Genomic DNA, 22,715 nt, shown 5'->3' with positions numbered 1-22,715 from the left:
TTAACGCGAGCCTGAACATAATACGAACGTAACATCCGTGTACGACGCATTTGAAAACGAAAGCAGAACTAGTGGTGCCCGCATTGTTTTGTTTGTTACTTTATCATTAAAAAAAAAAGATTAAGGTTTGTGTACTGTTAACATTATGCAAACCAAGCATTTAGACCAGATACTTTTATGGCGTTAAAACCAAGACTTGGTCAAAACTAGCCAGCAAGTGTTCGCAAACCCGCAAACACTAAACCGATACTTTCATGGCGTCATCGCCAGAGGCCGCAACACTCGCCACTTTCCGGTGCCAGTTTCCAAAGATGAGCAGTACTGGGAATAGCGCAGGCAAGTATTTCCTTTTTCCTTTCCTGCTTTTATTCGTAGAGATTGCATTGTTGATACAAAGTCTTGGCCACCGGTGCGGGGGTTGACGAGATATTGTATTGATGTATTTGCCATCTACACCACAAGCGCTGTCGCTCAAAGGATCCGATTGCGTGCTATGTGGTACGGGGTGTCACCTTTCTGTACGAATCGCGCATTTTTGACGCAACATACAGTGTTACACCCTGCGGAATCGCGTATGCTACGTACTTGAGGTGCCACTTTTAGCCGTGCGAAACCTTTGCGCAAATTGAGTGCTGCTTACGACCTGTAACAGCCTTACCTACGCTTACCCTCATGTCTCCGTCGTTCGCGCTCGAATCCTGTGTTAAGCTTAGCGTTTTCCAGAGCTCATGGAGGTGTCGTTAACTCACCGCATTGTTTACAGTAACTCCTGTGGTTAAGACGGAGGATGTGAAGCCAGGAACCCAGGATGCGTCGAAAGCCTGCAGGGATCAGGCACCAAAAAGTAAGCGCGGAGGTTCTGCATACGTTTAAATGAATTTTTCAACGCCACTGCGGAATCCGTAGTCTTGATGACATGTTGTGGTTCTCCAAGGGGCTTCATCTCATGCTAAAGTAGTTATATCTTGTGAGTAGTTAACGTTCTAGTATGCTTTTATATTCGTACAAAGCAGTCAGACGCGCGTGGCTGCAGGTCCGAGAGCACGCCAACCTTTAAACCACTCTCGGCTCTTGAATTAACCGCAGGCATATAACTGCGACGTTCAGCTCCCAGTCGTAAAACCGGCGAACTCGGCTTGCGCCGTTGTATTAATTTATCCGGTTTCAATGGCGTAAAAGAGCAGTGAGCTGCACCTTTTGACTCTTAAAGGGGTGCTGTCAACTTGCCCTGTTCGTCTAAGGCGCATTTTTTACAAAGTGTCCAGTTATATTACTCTCAAAAGAAGTGAAATAGTCCGTTCTCGAAAATGCTGTGAATTTCCTACTACAAGAGGCTGCAGAGATAGTGACTTTTGTGTTTTCTTTTAATGCCATCTTTTTCACAGCACAACAGGGTGCAGAAGCCAGAGGAGCCCAGGAAGCTCCTCACACTACTCAGCCTGATGGTTCTGTGAACAGTGGTATGTTAATCCATAGCAGTAACTACTTACGTCTCTGCCAGTTTCCTATTCCCTTTTGCTTTCTCTGTGGGGGCTTGTAGGGTTATATAAGTATGCATGCAAGCTCGATTGTTGCTTGTGAATTGGCTTTTTGTTTCACTGGTGCCTGGTTGGTTGCCACGCAGGTTTTTTAAGTGCATCTTTGCATGTTCACAGGTTTTTTTTATTTTTACACCCATACTGTAACTGCTTTTATAAAGTTTGTGTTCCATGGAGCGGTTTAAAACAGGTGTTGATCGAGTTTCACTTCATGCTATGACAATACACTGTGGCTACGCCGAGATTGCAAGAGGTTTTGTTGTTAGTTTGTGTGAATTGGCCCATGGCTTCTTGCACATAAAAGCTGCCCACAAGTGACCAGAACACATGATTAAATTCTGGTGCAAGCAAAAAGGTTTGCATTGTAACGGTAGGATCAAGAACAGCATTGCTAGTTAAACAAGTAATTCTAATTTTCAATCAACACAGAATGTCATGGAGGATTGTGAGCGGTCCTTTTTGATGAAAGTGGCTGCTGAAACCACATGACCGCACTCTGGTGCTCCAAGGTTAGTTAGCGTCAAATATCAAAAGTTGTTTTGAGGGGGAAAAAAATTGTTCGCTGGAATATTTTACTGCTTTAATTGGTCTTTGCATCTTGTAACTCAAGAAAAATTTGGGGTCACGGGTACCTCTTGCCTTGTAGCAGAGAGAAAGGCTGCCGGCATATCTAATAGGCTTATCGCCACCTACTCCGGCTTGTACTGCCAAAGCTTTGCTCTGTACCACATAATGGTGCCCGTGATGTCATGTAAATACCTCCTGTTGGGTTGGTCTCCTCAATAGTAGGATACGAATTAAAAAATAACAGCAATTGATAACACTGGCCTCTTTTCATGGCACCCTGTATTACTCCACTGACCAATTGCAACATTGAGCAAAATTATAGGTTTTTAATGCTTGACTCTATCAAGCTAGCCATAGCCATCAAAATTCTTGAGCTTATTACTTCGTCTTAGGATAGGTTTCTTGTCTGGGTAACAAGAGAAACTTTAACAACAGTCTACTTTTTGTCACGAAGACTCGGCAGTCCTGAATGTGGACAGAGCTTCACTGTAGACTTGAGTTATTATCGGACGATAGTAACAGTCAGAGTGCAAAATAAATTTTTTTTTCTTGCAACTTCTGTCACCTTTCTTTACGATTTCTCACATTTGCTGGCATGTAATCATTAACTGTAAGTTACCAGGCTACATTTATACAAGGAAGCTCGCAGATTAGGAATCCTCTGCACTTTTTCTGCTGCATTTTTGATGCCATCAATGAAGTTTTATATCCTTGAATAGTATGTTTTAATTGCAGTACAAGAATCAAGATCTTCAAAGCACAGTTTTAAAACTCTTTAGGTGCTTGTGCCCTCCAAAAGCGTAATGGCGTAGCATGACTCCTAAAACATTTGCATGTGCTGCTTGTCTGCCTTTGCAATAAATGTCAGAGCATTCATATATCTGGAGCTTACAAATAATGTTCCTGGCTTGACTTCAGGCTTCATTGCTTGTATTCATTAGCAGCTGTAATGTCATGAACTCAAATACAAATGCTTTCTATGAGCAGAGAAGGATCTTTCTTGTTTGTTTGTTTTTTTTTGTTTCGTTTTGTTATTTTTCGCCCACCACACTGGCTCAGTGGCTTTGACGTGTGGCTGCTGATCCCAAGGTCACAGGTTCGACCCTGGCCGCGGCAGCCTTCTTTCGATGGAGGCGACACGCGAGACCGTCATGTGTGCTGTTTGATGTGAGTGCACGTTAAAAGCACCCCAGATGGTCAAATTAATCTGGAGCACTTCACTAAGTCACCCCTCAAAGCCCATGTGTCGCTTCGGGACATTAAACCGCGCCGTATACCACATGCCTTTCCCGTTTTCATTTACAGTTATGGTGACCTAATAGTGGGATTCATATCTTAACAGAAAGGTGACTGCTGGCGAGCTGCATACCAGTGTCGCCAGACACAGCAGAGAAATAACGTGCAGCAGTGTCGCATTTCAGTCTGGCTAGGCAGCATTGCATTAGTGCATCGTATGACCCACAGTGCAATGACACTGACCGCATTGTAAATTGTGCTTCATAGCAACATAGTTCACTGTGACATGCAGCTCCAAACAGGCTAGAGTATTGTACCCTGCTCCCCTTTATGTTTTCAGCTAGATTCATTTTTGCCTAACACCTGTACGGATGTAGTGGCTCGTAAATCGAGCTTCCGCCACCCTGCAAATGGCTGTAGCTCGCATTGAGTGCTGCTATACATGAGGTGTACTTCATACCTGCTGCGCTTTGCTCAGAGTCTGCTCTGGTTGACAGTCATCCTGCTTTTGGTCTCCTGTGACAGCAAAATGTGCTTATGCTTTTGGCTTGCAGCAAAAGTTGAGGTGGCAGCACAGTCGAGGCCTGGCCAGAACGTTGAAGGGGATGCAAAGGCAGTCCGCAGCCCCTCTTTGGTTCTCCCACCTTCTCTTGGTATGGAGTGAGGCATAGCGGCTTTTACCTTGTGGAAGTATAAATGTGAAGTGAACTCAGCTATGTTATCTTGTTGTCGCCTGCATCGAAGGGCTAGAATGGGGGTGTAGTGTATTGCAGGCTTTATGACGGCATCTTCGAAGTCGATGCTCAGTGCTCTTGCAAACCGTGCTTATGGCGGCATTAGCTGATGTGATGTGATGGCAAAGTGTTCATTTTAGGTACGAATATTTTCTTAATATTTTCTTGCATAGTTATGTAGGTGTAGTCCAGTGCTAAAGTGTCTGGTACTGTGCGTTCATCTTTCTGTTGGCTGGGCCTGATGGTTAAGCCTGGCATTTAAAGAGTCTTTGCACTGTGACCATTTTTACTCACCAAGGCAAAGTTGATAAACCGTGAGGCTAGATCCTTCAGTAACTTGGATCAGTGACAGTGACTTGGATCACTGACTTGGATCAGTTCTTCACTGAACAGTGTCGTTAAAGCTGTGCATGGAATGCATCCATTTAGGATTTAGAAATCCCAATCTCATTTCATGGAGGGCTCATTTTAGCAGTCTTTTGCGGAACTTCCAGTTTATATAAGCTCCTCCTAGCTGAACAAACTTATGGTTGTAGTTTAATTGAAATGTGGTGTTTCAAAAAAGTAATGTGTGCGGATTTGACCATCTGTTTAATGTTGGCAAAAAAAAAAAAAAAATCATGACATCAGAAGCACTGGGCACTTAAAAATGTTTTTTAACTAGTAAGAGGCCTCATATATACTGTTTTCTATTAATGGTACATGTAACTACAGTGGAGCTCAAGCCTGACTAAAGAAATGCTGTCAAATGCAAAATACCATATTCAATGGTTACAGCGCAACAGACAGAACACGGAAGGACACAACACAGTTGTCTGCCACGCTGTAACAATGGCATACAGTAACCAATTCACCGAACAAGCTGTGTTGTACGATATCCTTTTGCGAACAGATGATAACATGGAGCATGGAGAACTTATTATTTTTCATCTTGTATACAGCTTCACAGGAAGTGGTCTTACCCGAATTTTTTGCTGTTCATGTATTGGTGCTGTCATCCTACTGTTTTCCTTTTATTCCCCTGAAAAGGGATGTACCCAAAGGAACACCTGGCTAAGGGCACAGCTACGTGCATGCTGCCTGCAGTGCTTGTGCTTGTTTTATGCATGGATCTTGTAAAAAAAAAGCATCAGCATGGGGATGACTAGCACATATGGTCACACGCACTTGTTGCATTTCTTCGTTTGTCCTCGTATTGTGTTGGAACCAAGAATATTTTATTTTCCTCATCTGAGAGGAAACCACTTGCGGTCTGCTTTATACCTGTGGGACGTAAGCATAGCTATTGATGCTAGGTTCCTGTGGATTCGAGTTTTATTGCTGTTTTCACTGTGCTACGGGCCAGGACATTTCGTTTTTCACTCTTCTTGCAGTCCCAAAATCCCACATGGGTAAATTTAATGGCAGTGCCCTTGTAGTGTTATCAGTCTAGGTAATTCTGGAAGGCATCTCTGGTACTTCTGATGTGTATGTGTATTACCAGTTCTGATGTTTAGTGTGATGCGTGATCAGTGTGTAATGGTTCATTAGCAAACCTGGCCCTTGTATTCTGACTTTTATTGCTGGGATATACTATGTCATGCAAACCAAACCTACTTTTCGTTTGCTAGTGGTTGGTGCCTCAGCTAACATATAAAACTATAAAAAAAATGTAATGTTCATTGTTGTCCGTTTCAGCCAATATGTTAGTTACCCTGAAGACATTGTCACCACTGCAGTAGTTTCTTTTAATATATTTACAAATTTGTTTTAAATTTTTAGTACACCTAAGATCGTGGAATATATGTCACTGACGTTAAACCTTATCATGATGCACTGATAGTCAAGATAATGGTATAGGTAACTGTAGGTCTCGAGCACACACATGAGTAATCTTCCTGTGGGGCTCAAGTCTTGGGACTAGGAAGTCAAGCTAGATTGATAGCTTGGCATCACATGATAGATGATGTGTCATTTTTACCACAAACAGGGCTTTGATAACGCAGAAAACTGCATAAAAGCGAAGAACGTGTGGCGACACTTCTCGCGGGTTTCCGCAACTGTGCCTTTTGACGTGAATTCTTTACCAGCCACAATTGGTTTCTTCGCTTTTTCATGCAACCCAATTTCTACGTCAGCCATTGAAATATAAGAAAAAGCAGTGCGGCAATCACAGCCAAGAATGTGAAGAGTCTCATAATTGAGACAACGCAGACCAAACAATGGACAGAAAGGCAAGACACAAACACTAGTGCTGAGTCTCTCACTTAGTAGTCAGTGAACTCAGCCCATATGTAGCTCTTGTATACAGTGGGTTCAGTACCACGAGCTGCCAATGGCGTTCGCTCTGTGACACTGTGTGATAGCTCTGGCTAACACATGTCATAAAAAGTATGTAACCTTCTCAGTGTTCAGGGTACTGTGAATTTGTGAAGATATCAGGAATTTCATTTGTGATTTTCTCATCAACGCAAAAATATTTATAGGGTTCGTGAGGAATAATCTGTCCGTCTGTCATAGTGTCTTGCCTAGTTTAGTTTGCTGTTTCATTTTGGGTTCCTTTATAAGAGCTACAAATGCTATTGTGTCCTTTACAAGCAACTATTTTGGAAGAATTTTCCGGTAGTTTTTTTTTATATATATCTATCTTTGGTTTACACTTGGCTGTTCTAATAACTAGCCTTGCCGAGTGTCAAACTGAACTCTCTTTTGACTTAATGTTTTCCTCTATTCCAGCCAACACCGACCAAAAAGGTAAGTCCTGTGGAGTTTTTTCAAAACTTCTAGTGCTGAAGTATAACTGTGCACACTGTTCTCTCTTCAGTAAATTTTGCATAATTAGTTCTCTCTGCAATTTTTTTTCTAGACCAGCAAAAGTCGAAAGGACCCGAAGTTACTGAAATATCCTATGATGATTACGAACCTGATACCTTGGTGAGTCTGAGGATGCCTTTGTCAGGGGTGCTTAGTGTGTACGCAGAATTGTCGCAGAGGAGCAGTTATCAGGGGCTGGCAGTAGTCGCCTACTATGGAGTAACCTTTTCCTTTTTTTTTTTCCTGTTGCAACCTATTATTATTTATGAAGAAGAGTGTCAATTCATTTCTTGTGTAGATGGTAGAATGCTTAGCGTCTGTTTTCTTTTGCAGGACCTTGATTTCACCCATTGCCGTCTTGGCAAATTGTCAAACTTGGAAAACCTGCGGCGAATAGAGGTCAGTAGAATGGTGCACAATAGTTCGCATGCTGACTGGTAATTTTTGTGTTAGCTTGCTGTCGTCACTTTTCTTGCTGATTTCCCATGCATATAAAACCATTTGTTAGTGTGTTTTTGCACAATGACCGTAATCAGGGATCACCTTTTTCTTGAGGCATGCTTTTCCATTCCGCCTGATTTAACAGAAGACTAGTAGTTAATAAAGCAAGAGTAAACCACTTTCACTTACAAATGCTGCCTTAGTTGGATCAACATGTCAAATACATTGCCTTGCTTCTCTCTGTAGATTTTAATCTTTAGAAACAACTTGTTAAAGAAGATTGAAAATGTTCACATGTTGGTTACGCTGAAAGAATTGGAATTCTACGACAACCAGATCACCAAGATAGAGAACCTGGATGCCTTGGTCAATCTTGAGTGAGTCCCGCATTCTTGATCTCTTGAAAAGTGCAGTGTCTTGTTCCTTTTTGCCTCCGCATTGTGGCTGAAAAGCATGCTGGTGGTGTTACAATTTTATTGTCATAAAGACAAGGGTGAGGGGCTTTGGGTCATCTTAAATTATCCTGTGCGGGCCCTCACAGTGGCGTCAGATTGCGGGAAGTCCGTGCTTTCGGGCGACCTCTAGGGCCCAGCTCACTATCCAGAGTTGTGTCTCCAATTCTGAGCTGAGCAGCGCGGTCTCCCACTGATTTTGCCTTGAGAGTTGGGACCCCTTAGGGGGTAAGCCCTTAGGGCACTCGTGTAGTATGAGGTTTAAATTGGCTTTAGAATAATTACACAAAATACAGCGGTATTGATGTACCATGGGGTACAGCATAAGGGAATATATATATAGGGATTCATGAAGGCATGCATTTTCAATTGCCTCCAGGCAACTTGCTCCGAACCCTCAGGCAGGACGTTCACATTAAATTGGGCTCATTGTTTAAATTCATTGCTTGAACACTAGTTGCTTTCCTTTTGTTTCTCTATTTCTTTCTTGCTGTTCATTTCCACTTTTTTTGCACTGCGTGACAAGAATCCTGGACATCTCGTTCAACCGGTTAACACGCATTGAAAACCTCGACAAGTTGGTGAAGCTAAAAAAGCTGTTCCTGGTGAACAACCGAATCACCAAGATTGAGAACCTTGACCAGCTGGTACAGCTCGAAATGCTGGAACTGGGCAGCAACCGAATAAAGGTGGGCTCAGCATGCTTCTAGTTCCTCTCTTTGTTTCATCTCTCGTTAGCACCCATTCATTTGATGATAATGATGGAGCAGTTACTCATTAGCATCCACCCAAGCACAGCCATACTGCTGCAGAGGAAAGCTTTACATATTTTACAGTGACTTCTTAGTTGAAGAAAAATTTGTCTTGGTCCATGGTACAAACCTGGGACCACCGCCTGCCCAAGGCAGTTTCTCTACCAACGGAGCTAACCAGGACTGCTAGTGTATGGTAGGGTGAGAGCTAATTGTGAACAACAAAAAGTGAAAATGATGTTGGTCCATTGTTTAGGGGAGCCCCCCCCCAAGGTAGAGTAGATTGGTAATAAGGCATTAAAAGTGCAGTGAAGAGAAATCTGAACTCGTCTTTTTGCCGCGGCAACTCAATCTGCACGTTCCGAGCATTCTTAGAAACTTCGATTTATTGCCCTGTGTGGTCGATTTCTCTAATTAAATCGAATGGATGTCCGGCTCCCGCCTTTCTTTTTTTAATTCTCCCCCGTACGGTGGGCGGAGTCGACCAACGCGTGGAGTGCCTTTCACCCAGTCCCGTGGCGGCTTGCTGCTCTGCCATCGGCGGAGTAATACGTAGTAGTCCGTAGAAGCAAATAGTCCGCGTGTATTTTTATTTCTGCGGGCTTATTTTGCGGCTATATTATCTGCGAATGAAACTATTTGTTCACGCAAACCTAAAAAACAAAATAAAGTGAAAGCAAAGCCTCCACGGAGCTGGCTGAAAGGCACTCCACGCGTTGGTCGACTCCGCCCACCGTACAGGAGAGAATTAGAAAAAAAGGCGGGAGCCGGATGGTAATTCGATTTAATTAGGGAAATTGGCCACACAGGGCCATGAATTGAAGTTTCTAAGAATGCTCAGAACGTGTAGATCGAGTTCCCGCGGCAAAAAGACGAGTTAAGATTCCTCTTCAGTGCACCTTTAATTACCTGTACTCATTAGCATCAACTGAAGCATAACCATACGGCTTTCACAGAAACTTCGTAGCTGTAATATTTGTCCTGGTCCGGGAAGTTTCTGTAAAAGCTATAGATCTGCTCCACCTTGGGGAATTTCTCTAAACATTGGGCTGACACTGTTCCCCTTTTGAGTTGCTGAATTCGCTCTTGCCCTACCATATGCTAGCTGTCCTGCTTAGCTTAGCATGTAGAGTGACTGCTCCGGAGAAGCAGTGGCTCGAAGTTCGAACCCCGAACCGGGATAAATTTTTCTTTGTCTACAAAGTTTCTGTAGAAGTTGTATAGCTTTCCTTTGTAGCTGTATGGCTGCGCTTCAGTAAATGCTTGAGATACTACTACCTTCTTACGAATCTATTCAATATTGGGAGATTCCCCAAACATTGGGCCAATTTGATGCTGTTTATTCTTGAATTACTATGTACCAGTATGCTTATTCAGCAAGCTAGCCTGTAAGGTCACTTATGTTAGTTTTGTTCAAAAATGTTTGTTTTGTTCAAAACTGTGCAACGACAGAAACTGTGAATCATCATTTTTTGTCCTGATTATGACAGCTGTGTTGTCTGATGCCTGTTCACTCTTTGTCTGTATCTGGTACTCTGCATGTCTATGATGCCTGCTCAATGCTTACAATTCTTTTGTTCATAAGTGGTTTAGCACTTACTGTTGTATAGTCATTGTTGAGCATTATTTTATATATTGTATAGGTATATAAGAAGATAATACTAAAAAGAATAGACACCTTTTTACTAAACACAGCTTGTTAACTGATTCACAGTTTGGGTTTCTAAAGGGACACTCTACTGAATCTGCTCTTCTGTCACAAAAAGAATTTATCTTGAAATATTTTGAATGCAAATATCTAACTCTCGGCATCTTTGTTGACTTCAGCAAGGCATTTGACTTTCTTATTCCTGATGTTTTGCTGGCTGAAATAGAAACATATGATGTTTAGGTATTTGTCTCAATCTTCTACGTTCTGATCTCACTAATTGACAACAAGCTGTCTTCTGTAATGAACATGGATCCAGTCTTCAGGCCTCAGGGTAGCCTTCTAGGTCGTTTTCTCTTTAATGTGTGCATAAATGACCTTATGAACATTGACAGCAATGAGAAATTCTTTTTGTACGCAGACGAGAGTAGTATTTTTCTAACATGTCCCTCAGCAGATGAGTTACTAAATTGTGCCAACACTGTTTTAAAACATTGCATCCATGGTCCTGTTCTAATGGGCTGCCTATTATTAACACTAAACCAAAAGCCATTTTTTTCAGACCCAAAAACCTTAAAATTAACTCAAACCAAGATCTCCTACTTGGGCACTACAAAATAGAAATAATGGACAGTTTCAAATCACTGGGCGTAGTAATGATGCCTGTATGAGCTCGACCATGCATGGAACACCTTTCGTTATGAAAAAAGCGCTTTCCATTGGCCTTCTTGCTTGCTACCGTACTGAATTTCCATTTTCTAAATCCATTAATTTATCGTGCCATATTCCAATTAATTACTGCGACCTAGTTTGGGCCACCACATCTAAAACGAATCTTCAGAAAATTGTAATTTCTCAAAAGAAACCTATCAGGCTTATCGCAGATGCTAGTTTCACCGCCCATACATCTAATTTGTTTACCAAATGTGAAGTAATTTGCACAAATGTTTTTCTCAAGTATCGTCTATTATACTACCTAAAATTTTCTTTACAATTAATTCGTATGTTTTTGTTTAATATCGCATTGTTAAAAGCTGAAGGAAAAGTATGTGCAAACATGATCCGATGAGAAATTGTCACTTCCGCGCACTAGAACAAATTACGATAAACAAACATTTAATTTCCTCATATCTGATATTCTTAACAGGTACGAATCTAGCCGACTTAACATGTGTAACTTCCTAAAACATGATTTCAAATTGTGGTTTGTAAACAAACTTTTATAACCTATGCACATACATACTGCAGTATGTATGTGCATCCTTTTGCTGTTCCTGCTATCATCGCTTCACCAGTGTGCGACACTTAAAATGTATTTTGTTTGCCCCTAATGTGTTTTCTAAGTAGTTCAAAATTTCTCACGTTTTATCTACTATGTACGAGGATCTTTTTTGGTTTTCTTGCTCATTATTGGCCACCAGTGTACTCTTGTTGGTCAAATGTTTAGGGAATCCCCCAAGGTGGAGTATATTTGTAATAAGGGAGTAATTAGTCAGACATCCACCCGAGCGCAGCCATTTGGCTGCACTCGGGTGAATGTCTACTTTGGTGGATGTCTGACTACTTCGTAGTAAAAGAAAAAAGCAGTGGTCCTGGGTTCGAACCCCGGACCAGGTCAAATATTTCTTTCACTACGAAGTTTCTGAGAAAACTGTATAGCTTTCCGTTGTAGCCGCTTGGCTGTGCTCGGGTGGATGTCTGTGAGTAATTACTCCCTTATTACAGTGTGCTCGTGTACAACTTGCCTCCACTGCATGCATGTTTTTTTTGTTTTTTTCATGTTTTTTTTTATAAAGGCCACAGGCATTTACAAGTTGGTTTTTTTTTAGCTTTTGGCCTGTGTCCTATTCTGAACATGTGCACATATTTAGAAATACAGTAGTCTGGTCTTCTCTCACTGCTATGCAGCAAATTGCATTTATTTTTAATTGATGAATTGTAGTTGAAATTTGTTAATTCCTTCAGTGTGTTGAATAGCTCATTTAAAATTTTGCTGCCTTGCTTGATTTCCGCTTTTCTTGCTGTCTTTAATTATGATTTTAATAGTTCAGTTGGCACAAGTTCTTTGTTTTAAAACATGCCTTTATGAAAACCTGCGAGGGTGTAAAACCACACACTATTTGACCAGTTTCTTATGCTCTTGCTTGCTTGATCTTATTTTCAGGTTGTTGAAAACTTGGGCTCCTTGGTAAACCTTAAAAGCCTGTTCTTGGGAAAGAACAGGATCTCTAAGCTGGAAAACCTGGAGCCCCTGAAACAGCTAGAACTCCTCAGTATTCAGGTACCCTTCGTTACTGAAGTGTTCCACTTGTGTGTATTTTAGAGCTGTTCCCAAGAAACTTCACCGCAATGTGTCAGTCCCTGTCCACAAGTCCCAGAAGATTACTGTGAAGGCGGAGTCTCCACTAACGATGATCCTGCCCCAGCATAACAAGGCTGTGAAGCCATATTTTATGCCATTTTTTTCCGTGAACCTTTCAACCTTTGGTGCAAAACAACACATGGGGAAAAAAAAATTAAACGCTATGCAAAATGGCCCACTTAAAAACAGCTGCTTCAATATGCCCAGCTTGCCTTAAAGGCAGGCTTACTTCTACTTTCAGCCCCACTGCGGTGGCTCAGTGGTTACAGCACTCGGCTGCTGACCCGTAAGACGCGGGTTCGATCCCGGCTGCGGCGGCTGTATTTCGATGGAGGCGAAATTCTAGAGGCCCGTGCACTGTGCGATGTCAGTGCACGTTAAAGAACCCCAGGTGGTCGAAATTTCTGGAGCCCTTCACTACGGCGTCCCTCATAGCCTGAGTCATTTTGGGACATTAAACCCCAATAAACCAAACCAAACCAAACTTCTACTTTCAACTAATCAATCAATCAAAATTTATAGTTCACAAAAAAAACTTACAAGGTGCTGCATAATCATCTCGATCTTTAGTCACTATGGCTGATGGTGGACAAGGCCCCTAGCTTTCTTCTGTGGAAAAGTTTTAATTCTGCAAATAGAGAACAAAGAATTTGTGAATTGCTGCAGGAGACATCAAATAATGCTTCAAAACGCACATTGCTTTATATAATGAACCAAGGTATGAATGTGGTGTCAAACCAGCACAGTGGTCTGCATCAGTTGGAGGACACGCGGCTCTTTTGACTTCCGTGGAATGAATGTGCATTTCACTAGTCATGCGCACAGCACAAGAGGAAGCCAGCATGGTGCATATGGAGATGGGTGCCCCTTCCTGACGCCTGATATTTCAGCCCCGAAAAAATATTAGTATGCGCTGCATTTTTTTGGTACTTTTTTGTTATTTGTGATAATAAGTGGCTTTTTTCTTCTCTCGCTTCACAGGAACGCATTTATTTTATTGTAGCCCTTAAAGTTGTCCTGATATGAAGATGTTCTCTTTTTGTCTTTTATTAGAGTAATCGAATAGTGAAGCTTGAGGGTCTACAGGAGAACAGGAACCTCTGCCACTTGTACATGTCTCACAATGGCATCGAGAAGATCGAGAACCTCGAAAACAATGTGAGTGTACCGTTATTTACTGGGGTTTGTCATGCAAACAAAGTGAACATGAGCCATGCTTAAACTAGCAACAAATTTGGTTAGGCTAGTATTATCTTGGTTTTGTCGTACAGCGTGCTTTTCTTCCTAAGTTCAGGGAGCACCATTGCAATTTTTTTCTTCGAGCCTAAGTGCATGCTTTCGTTAAGGTGCACTGAAGAGGAATCTGAACTTGTCTTTTTGCCGTGGGAACTCGATCTACACGTTCCTAGCATTCTTAGAAACTGCGACTTATTGCCATGTGTGGCCAATTTTCCTAATTAAATCGAATTAACGTCCGGCTCCCGCCCTTTTTTTTTAATTCTGCCTCGTACGGTGGGCGGAGTCGACCAACGCGTGGAGTGCCTTTCACCCAGTCCCGTGACGGCTTGCCGCTCTGCCATCGGCGGAGTAATACGTAGTAGTCCGTAGTAGGAAATAGTCCGCGCGTATTTTTATTTCTGCGGGCTTATTTTGTGGCTATATTATCTGCAAATGAAACTATTCATTCATGGAAACCTAAAAAACAAAATAAAGCGAAAGCAAAGCCTCCACGGAGCTGGCTGAAAGGAACTTCACGCGTTGGTCGACTCCGCCCATCGTACGAGGCAGAATTAAAAAAGAAAGGGCGGGAGCCGGATGTTAATTCGATTTAATTAGGGAAATCGGCCATACAGGGCAATAAGTTGCAGTTTCTAAGAATGCTAGGAACGTGTGGATCGAGTTCCCGAGGCAAAAAGACAAGTTCAGAATCCTCTTCAGTGAACCTTTAAGAGCAGCAACAGGTTGTGAGGTGCCTAGCCTAGTAGGACAAATAGAATTTAGTTCTATTGCTGTTTTATTTGCCTTCCTTCTCTTCCTCAGCCTCATTTTCTTTCTTGGGGAGCGAAGGAAGGTGTAGAGAGATGCATATAATGCAGTGGTAAGTGCCAGCTCAAATATTATGGCGCTGTTGTCCAGGGGACATGCCGGGCTCATTTCCAGTTTCTTTCGTGAAAGAGCAAGCAGGCAGATATACATGGTAACCATGGAAGGAATGGCCTTCACTTGAGATTGAATCATACTCTCGCTGGTTTACTTTGGCTAGCATACAACTCAAGGAGCGATCTACACTAAGCGCTGGTTGCTCACCACTGTTCTTTTTTTTGTGGGAGGGAGCAGTGTGAGCTTTTCCTTTGTGCTGAATTTGCCTTTCCCACCTTTGCACGCAGGTGAAACTGGAAACGTTAGACCTAGCTGCAAACAGGATCAAGCATCTCACCAACATCAAGCACCTTGTCAACATTGAAGAGTTTTGGGTACAGAAACAAGCTTCTTATGCATCTTTTTCTAATTTTTGCTGAAGTACCTTTCGAATTTTGTTTTGTCTTTGTGCGGTATTGATTCAGGACCAACAATGAATTGACTATAGACAAGTAAAGTTCATAAGCATAAAAAAATGACCACCATTGCAGCTTGTTCTCAGCCGAAACAGTCATGAATGGCCAACTGCAGCTCTGCGTTTTTAATGAAACAATTCTTAACGGTGATGATGGGGACACCATCTGCTGCCATATGTTTCAGACTGCTCAGTCGTATAGGATATGTGTGTAGCAAAACAGTGTAATTTGTCTTTAAGCCAAGGTTGTCAGGTGGGCCCGTATTGACGCTAGCGTGATCGGCAACAGATTGCCAGGCAATATCAATACGATAAAACTACCTGCTACTTATACAAAGGTATTCTGTAAGGCAATGACAACATTAAGCATGTGTGAGCGGCCAGAGCTGAATCACACATTCCTAATGTGCTTTTATCGTTGGATGGTCACAGTTGAAAAAAAATTTACAGGGACACCTAATTATCTTGTGTTAGCAATGCAATAGCATGAGAGGCTGTTGATGCCTTCACTGGAAGTGGCATCATTTCCGGTCTGCTGACGCCATGTCCGGCCTGGTGGTGTTGCTTCTCTCCAGCCAATGTGCGAATTTTATGACCGCCAACATTTTTTTCCAATGAGGCTTTTTAATTTAATAACGTTAAGGCAGCAGCGGAAACACCAGGGGAAGGCTTGAGCCCATTGTATCACCAGTGGGTACCCGGCGGCACTGGGGATACATTGGGCACAAGCTTTCCCCAGGTCTGGTGCTCGGCTTAGTTAGGGTGAAATGACTGGGGAAATGGGTCCCTGGCCCCACCTTGAGTAGAAGACCTTGTCATGGCGCTCTTTAACCACATATGCCCTTGCTCTATAAAAATCTGTCATCATCAACGTTAAGGCTCCTGTTCTACAGAAAATTTGGCGATGGCAGCAACATTAAGAGCAATAAAGCAGCTGGGCCACCTGTCACCTAGGTCACGTGACCTTTTGACACCATCACAACCTGCCCACCATAGCAGGTGGCAGTTAAATTAAGGATTGGTCAAAAGCACCGAAGTTTGGGCCAGTTGGTATTGATCCATCTTGAAAATGTAGCAGCACGAAAAAACGAGGACAAAATAGACACAGGTACGACAGGACATATGCTGCATATGTCCCGTCGTACCTGTGTATTTTGTCCTCGTTTTTTCGTGCTGCTACGTTTTCAAGATAAGGATTGGTCGTAAGAGGTTTCTTGGGAAGAGCAGCCCGAGTCTCGCAAGCCCCACCTGCTGGGGCAGTGGCCAGGAGTGGTATGAAGATTCCCAGCCGTTTATAAATATATATAAAGTGAAAAATGGCCCATTCTGCATATATGGGCAGTAGCCCCATTCACGCCATCTCATCGTGCCCTTAGTACGGAGCTTTATTACCTGTAGCAGGCCAGGTACATATGAGGGCTACGTGAGTATTTCTGGTCCCATAAAGGATGTGAGCACCACACCAGATTTCTGCCTTAGGTTCTGATTACAGTGTTCACCACTGTGCAGAAATGCTGCCAGCAAGGTTTTGCTAGCTGGCAGCTGTTGCTACTAGGCCATCGCTTGTACTGTCGCAAAACAGGATACTGCTGACCACGCTTGACGTTTCTGCCCTTTCCTTGCATTTTGCTATAAAAATAGAAAGTTCTGCTGCCTTTATGCACTACCATGCAAGCGCATTTGCATGCATAAGAATTGAACACCTATTATTTTTCACAAGGTAACACATTAGATAGTTTGAACACTGCACCATGGTTCATATTATTCTGTCTCTGATTGCACATAGATTGCTAGAGCCATAGATTCACATCAAGGTTTCATTATCAAAAAAAAATCTTGTATGCTGCCAAGTTCAATCTGCTACTGGTTATTGTAGATTTCAGAAATTTGAAATACTGCTACAGCAAATTTTGTCATATACTGCAAATTCTGTCATTGCAAAATGCAGCTGCGGTTAAATGTTTCACGGACAAAATCCTCCTTTTTCAATTTTTCCGTCTTTCTGTGGTCGCATTCATAAGCCACAGTCAAAAAATTTGTTTGCGTTCATATTCTTTTTCAGAAAAGTCTGCCCCCAAAATGTGGTATAGTATGTCTTCAATGTGTGGGTGTGGCTGTGGCTGTTGCATTGTGAACTGTGCGTGCCTAATGTTTGGCCTAAAAGTTTATACAGATAGGAGAACAGCTGTGTGAGGTCTTAATTTCTCTACTCTTTGTTTTTCTTTTGTTTGCATGATGTTTTATTTTAATTGCTTCTCTTGTCACTTATTCCACAATCACTTTTTTTTTTTATCCAGTTCAACGATAATGAGATCGAAAGCTTTGAAGAAGTTCAAGTGCTGGGAAACTTCCCCAAGCTGGCCACCGTTTACTTACACAACAACCCCGTCGAGAAGGACCCCATGTACAGGCGCAAGATCATGATGATATCACCCACTGTGACTCAAATCGATGCCACCATGTGTCGAAAGTAGCCACATTGGGCTGCAGAAAAAAAAACAACTGTCGTGCTCATAGTTGCACAGGGTGGTTTTCCACTGAATTGAGTGGTCTCAAGTGTTGCTTTGTTGACTGTGTGATCAGCTGTGGTTGTCATCTCGCGAGCCACAGAAAGTATGTTTAACCTGGAGGGAACACAGCAGGGGACTTTCCGTGTTGTTTTGTTTGTTTGTAGCAAAATAAATGCTACTCAGAAGTGTTAACATCTTGCGTAGGTCTTGTAAAAGGCAAGTTAATATCTGGCTGTGGCATTTGTGCTGATTACAGTGAATGCTGTGTCCTTATAAACTATGTAGAGCTTGCTTTCCAAATGTGAAATCCAAGTGCTAGTGAAGTTTTGTAAAAACAAGGTGAAATGGCCGCATTATATCCTAACATTGTAGTGACTTATACCTACTTGCCCTGCTCTATTTTTATACAAGGTTTTCCGTGTTGCCAAGCGAACTTGTCGTGTGTAAGCTTGCCTTTGAGCATTGTGCTAGAAGTAGGCATCTAGAAATGTGTTCTTCAGCCTACTCTTTTGCTAATGTTGACACGTAATTATATATTAGCATACAAACAGGCATCCACCATGTTGTGAAATGTTTTACTAGGTTTTTGTAAAACAGTAGCAATGCATTTTAGATTTGTATTTTGTGCTGGGTAATTTGTGTTCCTACATAATTATTTATACCTCTTGGCACTGCAATTAGCATTGCGCTTCTGAAACACCATCAGAAAGCACTTGCTGTTGCATTTTCTTAAAGTAAATGCTTAAAGAAAGGCTGTAGTGACATGTTGAACTGCATAGGCTGGTCATGTTTTAACATTGCACTCTTGCGAGCTACATCCCTCCACCACATTTATTTAATGTAACGAGATTCAATGCTTTTTGCGAGAATAAAGGAAAGTTTTTTAATGTAGTTGTTCTCTAGTTCTCACCTCCGTGAACATGTGTGGATTCACCCTTGAGTTTTCATGTAACTAGATCCATTTATTGCCTAAATTTGTAACTGTACTCCATCTTGCTAGATGTTCGCCTCTGAGGAGCGGAAGCAACGAGTGCTTGTTGGTCTAACTGTATTGCGAATGAGTTGAGGCCTGGCATTTTGTATGCGGAAGCTTTTGGTGCGTCAGGCCTGCGGTTATCTAGCACTGCCCTCCCTTTGAGGACAGAGCAGCCGCCAATGTGAACATGGCAAGTGTAAGTATTATGCCACGGTGAGGATCTCTGAAGAGTGAAGACACATGGAAACCCGTGTAGTATGGCTGCAGTGCCCATGTGCCCTGTTTCGTACTGCCGCCGGCATGGTCTTGGTAACATGAGTATAGCATAAAGTTTTATTTATGTTTATGTGGGGTTTTATGTCCCCAAGCGACTCTGGCTACCATTGAGGTACGCCGTAATGGAGAACTCAGGATAATTTGGACCAGCTGGGGTTCTTTAACCTGCACTGACATTGCGCAGTGCATGGGTCTCTCACATTTTGCGTCCATTGAAATGTGACCGCCACGGCCGGGAACAAACCTGCGTCTATCGATAAAGTTTTCTGCTTGAAGATTCGAGACTGTAGTGCAGGATTATTGAACTTAGGTTCGAGTAGGCTGTACGGCCGGACCGGCAGCTGAAGACCCGAGGTCAGATTTGCCGACATTGCGCCGCATTGGAAACTTCAAAATTCAACATTGGTTCTGGGGTTGATTTCCAGACCATAATGAATTTTTAGCCAACATTTTATACTTTAGATATCATAAAAACGATATAATTGTAAAAATTTACAACACTGCACCCACCCAGCAGATTTCTGTTGCTGATATGCTTGGTAGGCAGTTTTGCAAGCCCGGAAGCAACCCCGGAAGTTCCGTGTAGTTTGCAAAACTGCAAGTTAAAATGAAGCGCAGTTGCTTGTGTTTGCTGTGATGGCTACTCGACTCGTTATTATCGGCTCCATGTAAACGTGAAAGCAGTCTGTTGACGTCCTGGCCTGACCCAATGTGTGGTTCCACCCTGTGCTGTCGGGCGGCTTCGTTAGCTTCAGATGCGCGAATTAAGCTCAAAGCACAAGTAAGAACAGAACGTAAATGGCTGCTATTTTCAACACAAGGCATGACAAGTCTAGTGGAAGTCGGAGGAACACAGCCGCTCACATGACCTAAGCCTAACCAACAAACACAAAACCTCCTCAAAATCTCCCAAAAATGACCCATCGGGACATCTGGAATCTCCCCAGGAGGTGCTCATTTTTCCCGAACACATCTAAAAAACGTCCCCACAACTAGCAATGTCCAAAAAGTTGTGCGTCCCATGGAAAGCCCCAAAAGGTTAATGCTCGATTTCTCGGCTCTGGTTCAATAAAATTATTCCTCCTTTTTCATGCAGCCTGCAGGCATCCAAGCACACATATGTGCCAAATTTAAGGTGCATACTTACGTTACAGGTGGTGTAATCCACCTTTCCACTCGTCTGCGTGCTGGCTCGGCCGTTCTGCACTTATCCGTTTACGTGAAATGTCCAAGCATTTTTCACACAAAGGAAATATGAACTCAAAAAGTCACCCGATTTGGCCCATATAAGAGCAAATAGCAGCGCCATACAGAAGTAATTTCAGTTTACTAGCTGTGCTCTTAGCACGAATTGCATCCTGTCGTCCATGCCGGCGACCGCACCATACACCACCACAATCAAAATGCATTCATGTTTCAGTCAAAGAAAAACAATACAGACCGAATTGAAAGTCCGTGCCGAACAAAACTTACGTTCAACGGTGCAAATCTGAATGAATACAAACAGCAGACGCAAACGTATGCACCATTTAATAAACAGTGTACATACACTACGGCGCCATACATATAATTATGGCCACATTTTTCTCCAGCCCTGAGAAATCTGCAATATGAAGCAAGTAAAACAGAATACAGGCTGAAAGTTGATGCACCTTAAACGAGCATTCTAAGGGCTACAAAAGCAGATATGCACGCGCAAAAGCAAACGTATGTAAAGAGCCACTTGGGTGACAAAAGAAAAGACGAGATGGGCGTACGCTGCAGACACGCAGTTTCAGGTCACGGATTTTCTTCAAGTTGAAACCCCCTTCACGCTTAGAGACTCGGAGCAAGCTTCAGCGACGTTAGCGACGTGTTATCAAAACAGAAAAAAAATATTAGTTCTACTAGGCGAAAATAAAAAAAGTGCGAAAAGGGCCTGCAGTATGCTTAAATAAATAAATAAATAAATTAATTAAAATAAACCAACATACCTTGACGACGTTGCCTACGGAAACCCAGGGATTAAATACAAGGCTGAAACAGCTGAAACCATAAATTAAACTCAGGCTTCTGTCCTGCGCCTTCTCACAGCGCAGCGAGCGCTCAAACATACGCGTTACACCCTCGTAACGATCCTGGGAGTTTTATTTTCTTGTGACTAAGCGTGGGGATAAGACTGCTTGGAGCCAGGCGGGAAGGTGAACGTGCTCAGGTACGTGCGGTGGCGCGCTGCATCCATGCATGGTGCGGCAGACCGCGCATGCGGCACAGTCCAGCTTGGGAGTCGAGATCAAGGCACGATTAATCCAGTGGGAGAGAGTCAATATAACCACGCGAACACTGCACAAACTATACCGCTGCGGCAGGATGGCTGCGCGGTGGCGAAGTAGGTAGAGCAGGCTAATCCATAGGCACTCGCAGAGAGTGGTGGGTCTCCGAAGGTCCTTCCCGCCTCAGACCGTAGTAGACGGCCACGCTGCCACCACCAACGTGCTGCAGTCGTCGGAGGCGCTGAGGAATGCAGGGTGCGTGCGAGGAGTCACCTATTGCCACGAACTCCGCTGCCGCGAACGCCGCCTCGAACAGCGGCATCAGTAGGGCCGTGGAGCTGCGCAAAGGACTTGCGATGCGCCGCCGCGGCATCAGCTCCAAAAAGGAATGGTGTGGGCACGCCGAGGTGCGCGGGAAAACTTCCGTGAATCCGTAGCTACGAAGTCCACGACAGCCCAGTTGGCGCAGTGACGAGAGCAAGAACTGCCGCGCGCTGGGGCTTGTGCTCGAACGTCTCGGGCAGCGCGAATAAGCGCGCGCAAAATGGCGTCCGTCCAGCGAGGAAGCCGGGCGAGCGACGGGAGGCCATTACTGCACTTGTGGTAGACAGCGGCGCAGTGAGGAGTGCCGAAAGTCGGAGACGCCTGGAGGGACCACCACACAATGTTGAAGTTGGGCGGAAGCTGGGAAAACGCTAGAAGACGGGGGCAGCGGCGGCGCGATGAAAATGCAGACCGCAGCCGCCTGCCTGCAGCATGGAGCCGACGGCCACGTGCGAGAAACGCATGCGCCGAGAGAGATGCGGGGTTTACCGTTTCCTTCGGCTGTTCGAATGAAACTGCTGTTTCATCTCTCAAAACGGCGAGTGTAAGAGCAAAACCTTCTCTCCACGCAGCTTCTGGCGTGAGGGAGAGAGAAAAGAGAGCGAGCTGTCAATTTTTATTTCTTGTTGAAAACCATTGGTCCCGAAAACGTTATACCCAGTTACCTTTCTGGGACCACAATGCATTAATTCTTTTTTGTTGCTGCTTAAAACTCTCGAAAGAACGTTTCTAGACCTTTGGTGGGAGCACTGCCTTTTTTCTTGTGTTTCTATGTCTTGCCTCTATGGTCTGGAAACGTTTGATAAATGCTGCACTGGGACTGGGACATTCCATCCTTTTTTGGAGTTTCTGAGGAGGTTTTGCGTTTGTTGGGTAATTATCACAATTTTTTGGCAATACTATAGCTTGATAGAAAACAACCAAGTAATGCAACATGTCAACAACATGCTTTGCTTAGCCAGCGTGTCTAGGTGGCTTTGGCAATTAGCTGGCTCCAAAACGCGAATGAAACGCGGCGCCCCGCAAATTTAAAGTGGCAATTTATTTCTTTAAAATAAAATGTGCCACGGAACAGAGGGAGAGTTGATGGCAGCGCGTCACCACAAACAGGATATCGTATAGTGAGTAAACTGGAACTAAACCAAAGGAAAGGGAGTAAACTTCACTTGCATACCAAACAATTAGTGGTTGCTATGCCTAAAATACGCAGGATGTATTGCACCAAGCGGTATCTGGAGGTCCACTGCAGCTGGTGAACCACTCCTATCAGCTAGAGATGGGGTTTGGAACAATGGAGGAG

The 22,715-nt window shown here is 43.4% G+C and overlaps 1 protein-coding gene across 2 annotated transcripts; it reads left to right on the top strand.

The window, feature by feature from the left end:
- Window positions 1-262: 262 nt before the first annotated feature.
- Window positions 263-18,472, top strand: LOC149364436 (uncharacterized). 2 transcript variants are annotated; one of them, XM_089574367.1, is made up of 13 exons: window positions 263-336; window positions 764-844; window positions 1,386-1,460; window positions 3,896-3,994; window positions 6,791-6,808; window positions 6,921-6,988; window positions 7,202-7,267; window positions 7,556-7,686; window positions 8,288-8,450; window positions 12,326-12,442; window positions 13,577-13,681; window positions 14,911-14,997; window positions 17,375-18,472. In XM_089574367.1, exons 1-13 carry the CDS (start codon window positions 312-314, stop codon window positions 17,549-17,551), a joined length of 1,212 nt encoding a protein of 403 aa, XP_089430493.1. In that variant the 5' UTR covers window positions 263-311; the 3' UTR covers window positions 17,552-18,472. The 2 variants fall into 2 exon arrangements, with proteins under 2 accessions (XP_089430493.1, XP_089430494.1); XM_089574368.1 differs by lacking the exon at window positions 3,896-3,994.
- Window positions 18,473-22,715: the final 4,243 nt, after the last annotated feature.

This window comes from Amblyomma mixtum, chromosome 2 (genome assembly GCF_055824585.1).
Source record: "Amblyomma mixtum isolate Tamu chromosome 2, ASM5582458v1, whole genome shotgun sequence".
In the NCBI taxonomy this organism is placed as follows: Eukaryota; Metazoa; Arthropoda; class Arachnida; order Ixodida; family Ixodidae; genus Amblyomma; species Amblyomma mixtum.
The sequence above is the reverse complement of the archived record's forward strand: the minus strand, read 5'-3'. Positions and strand labels throughout refer to the sequence as shown.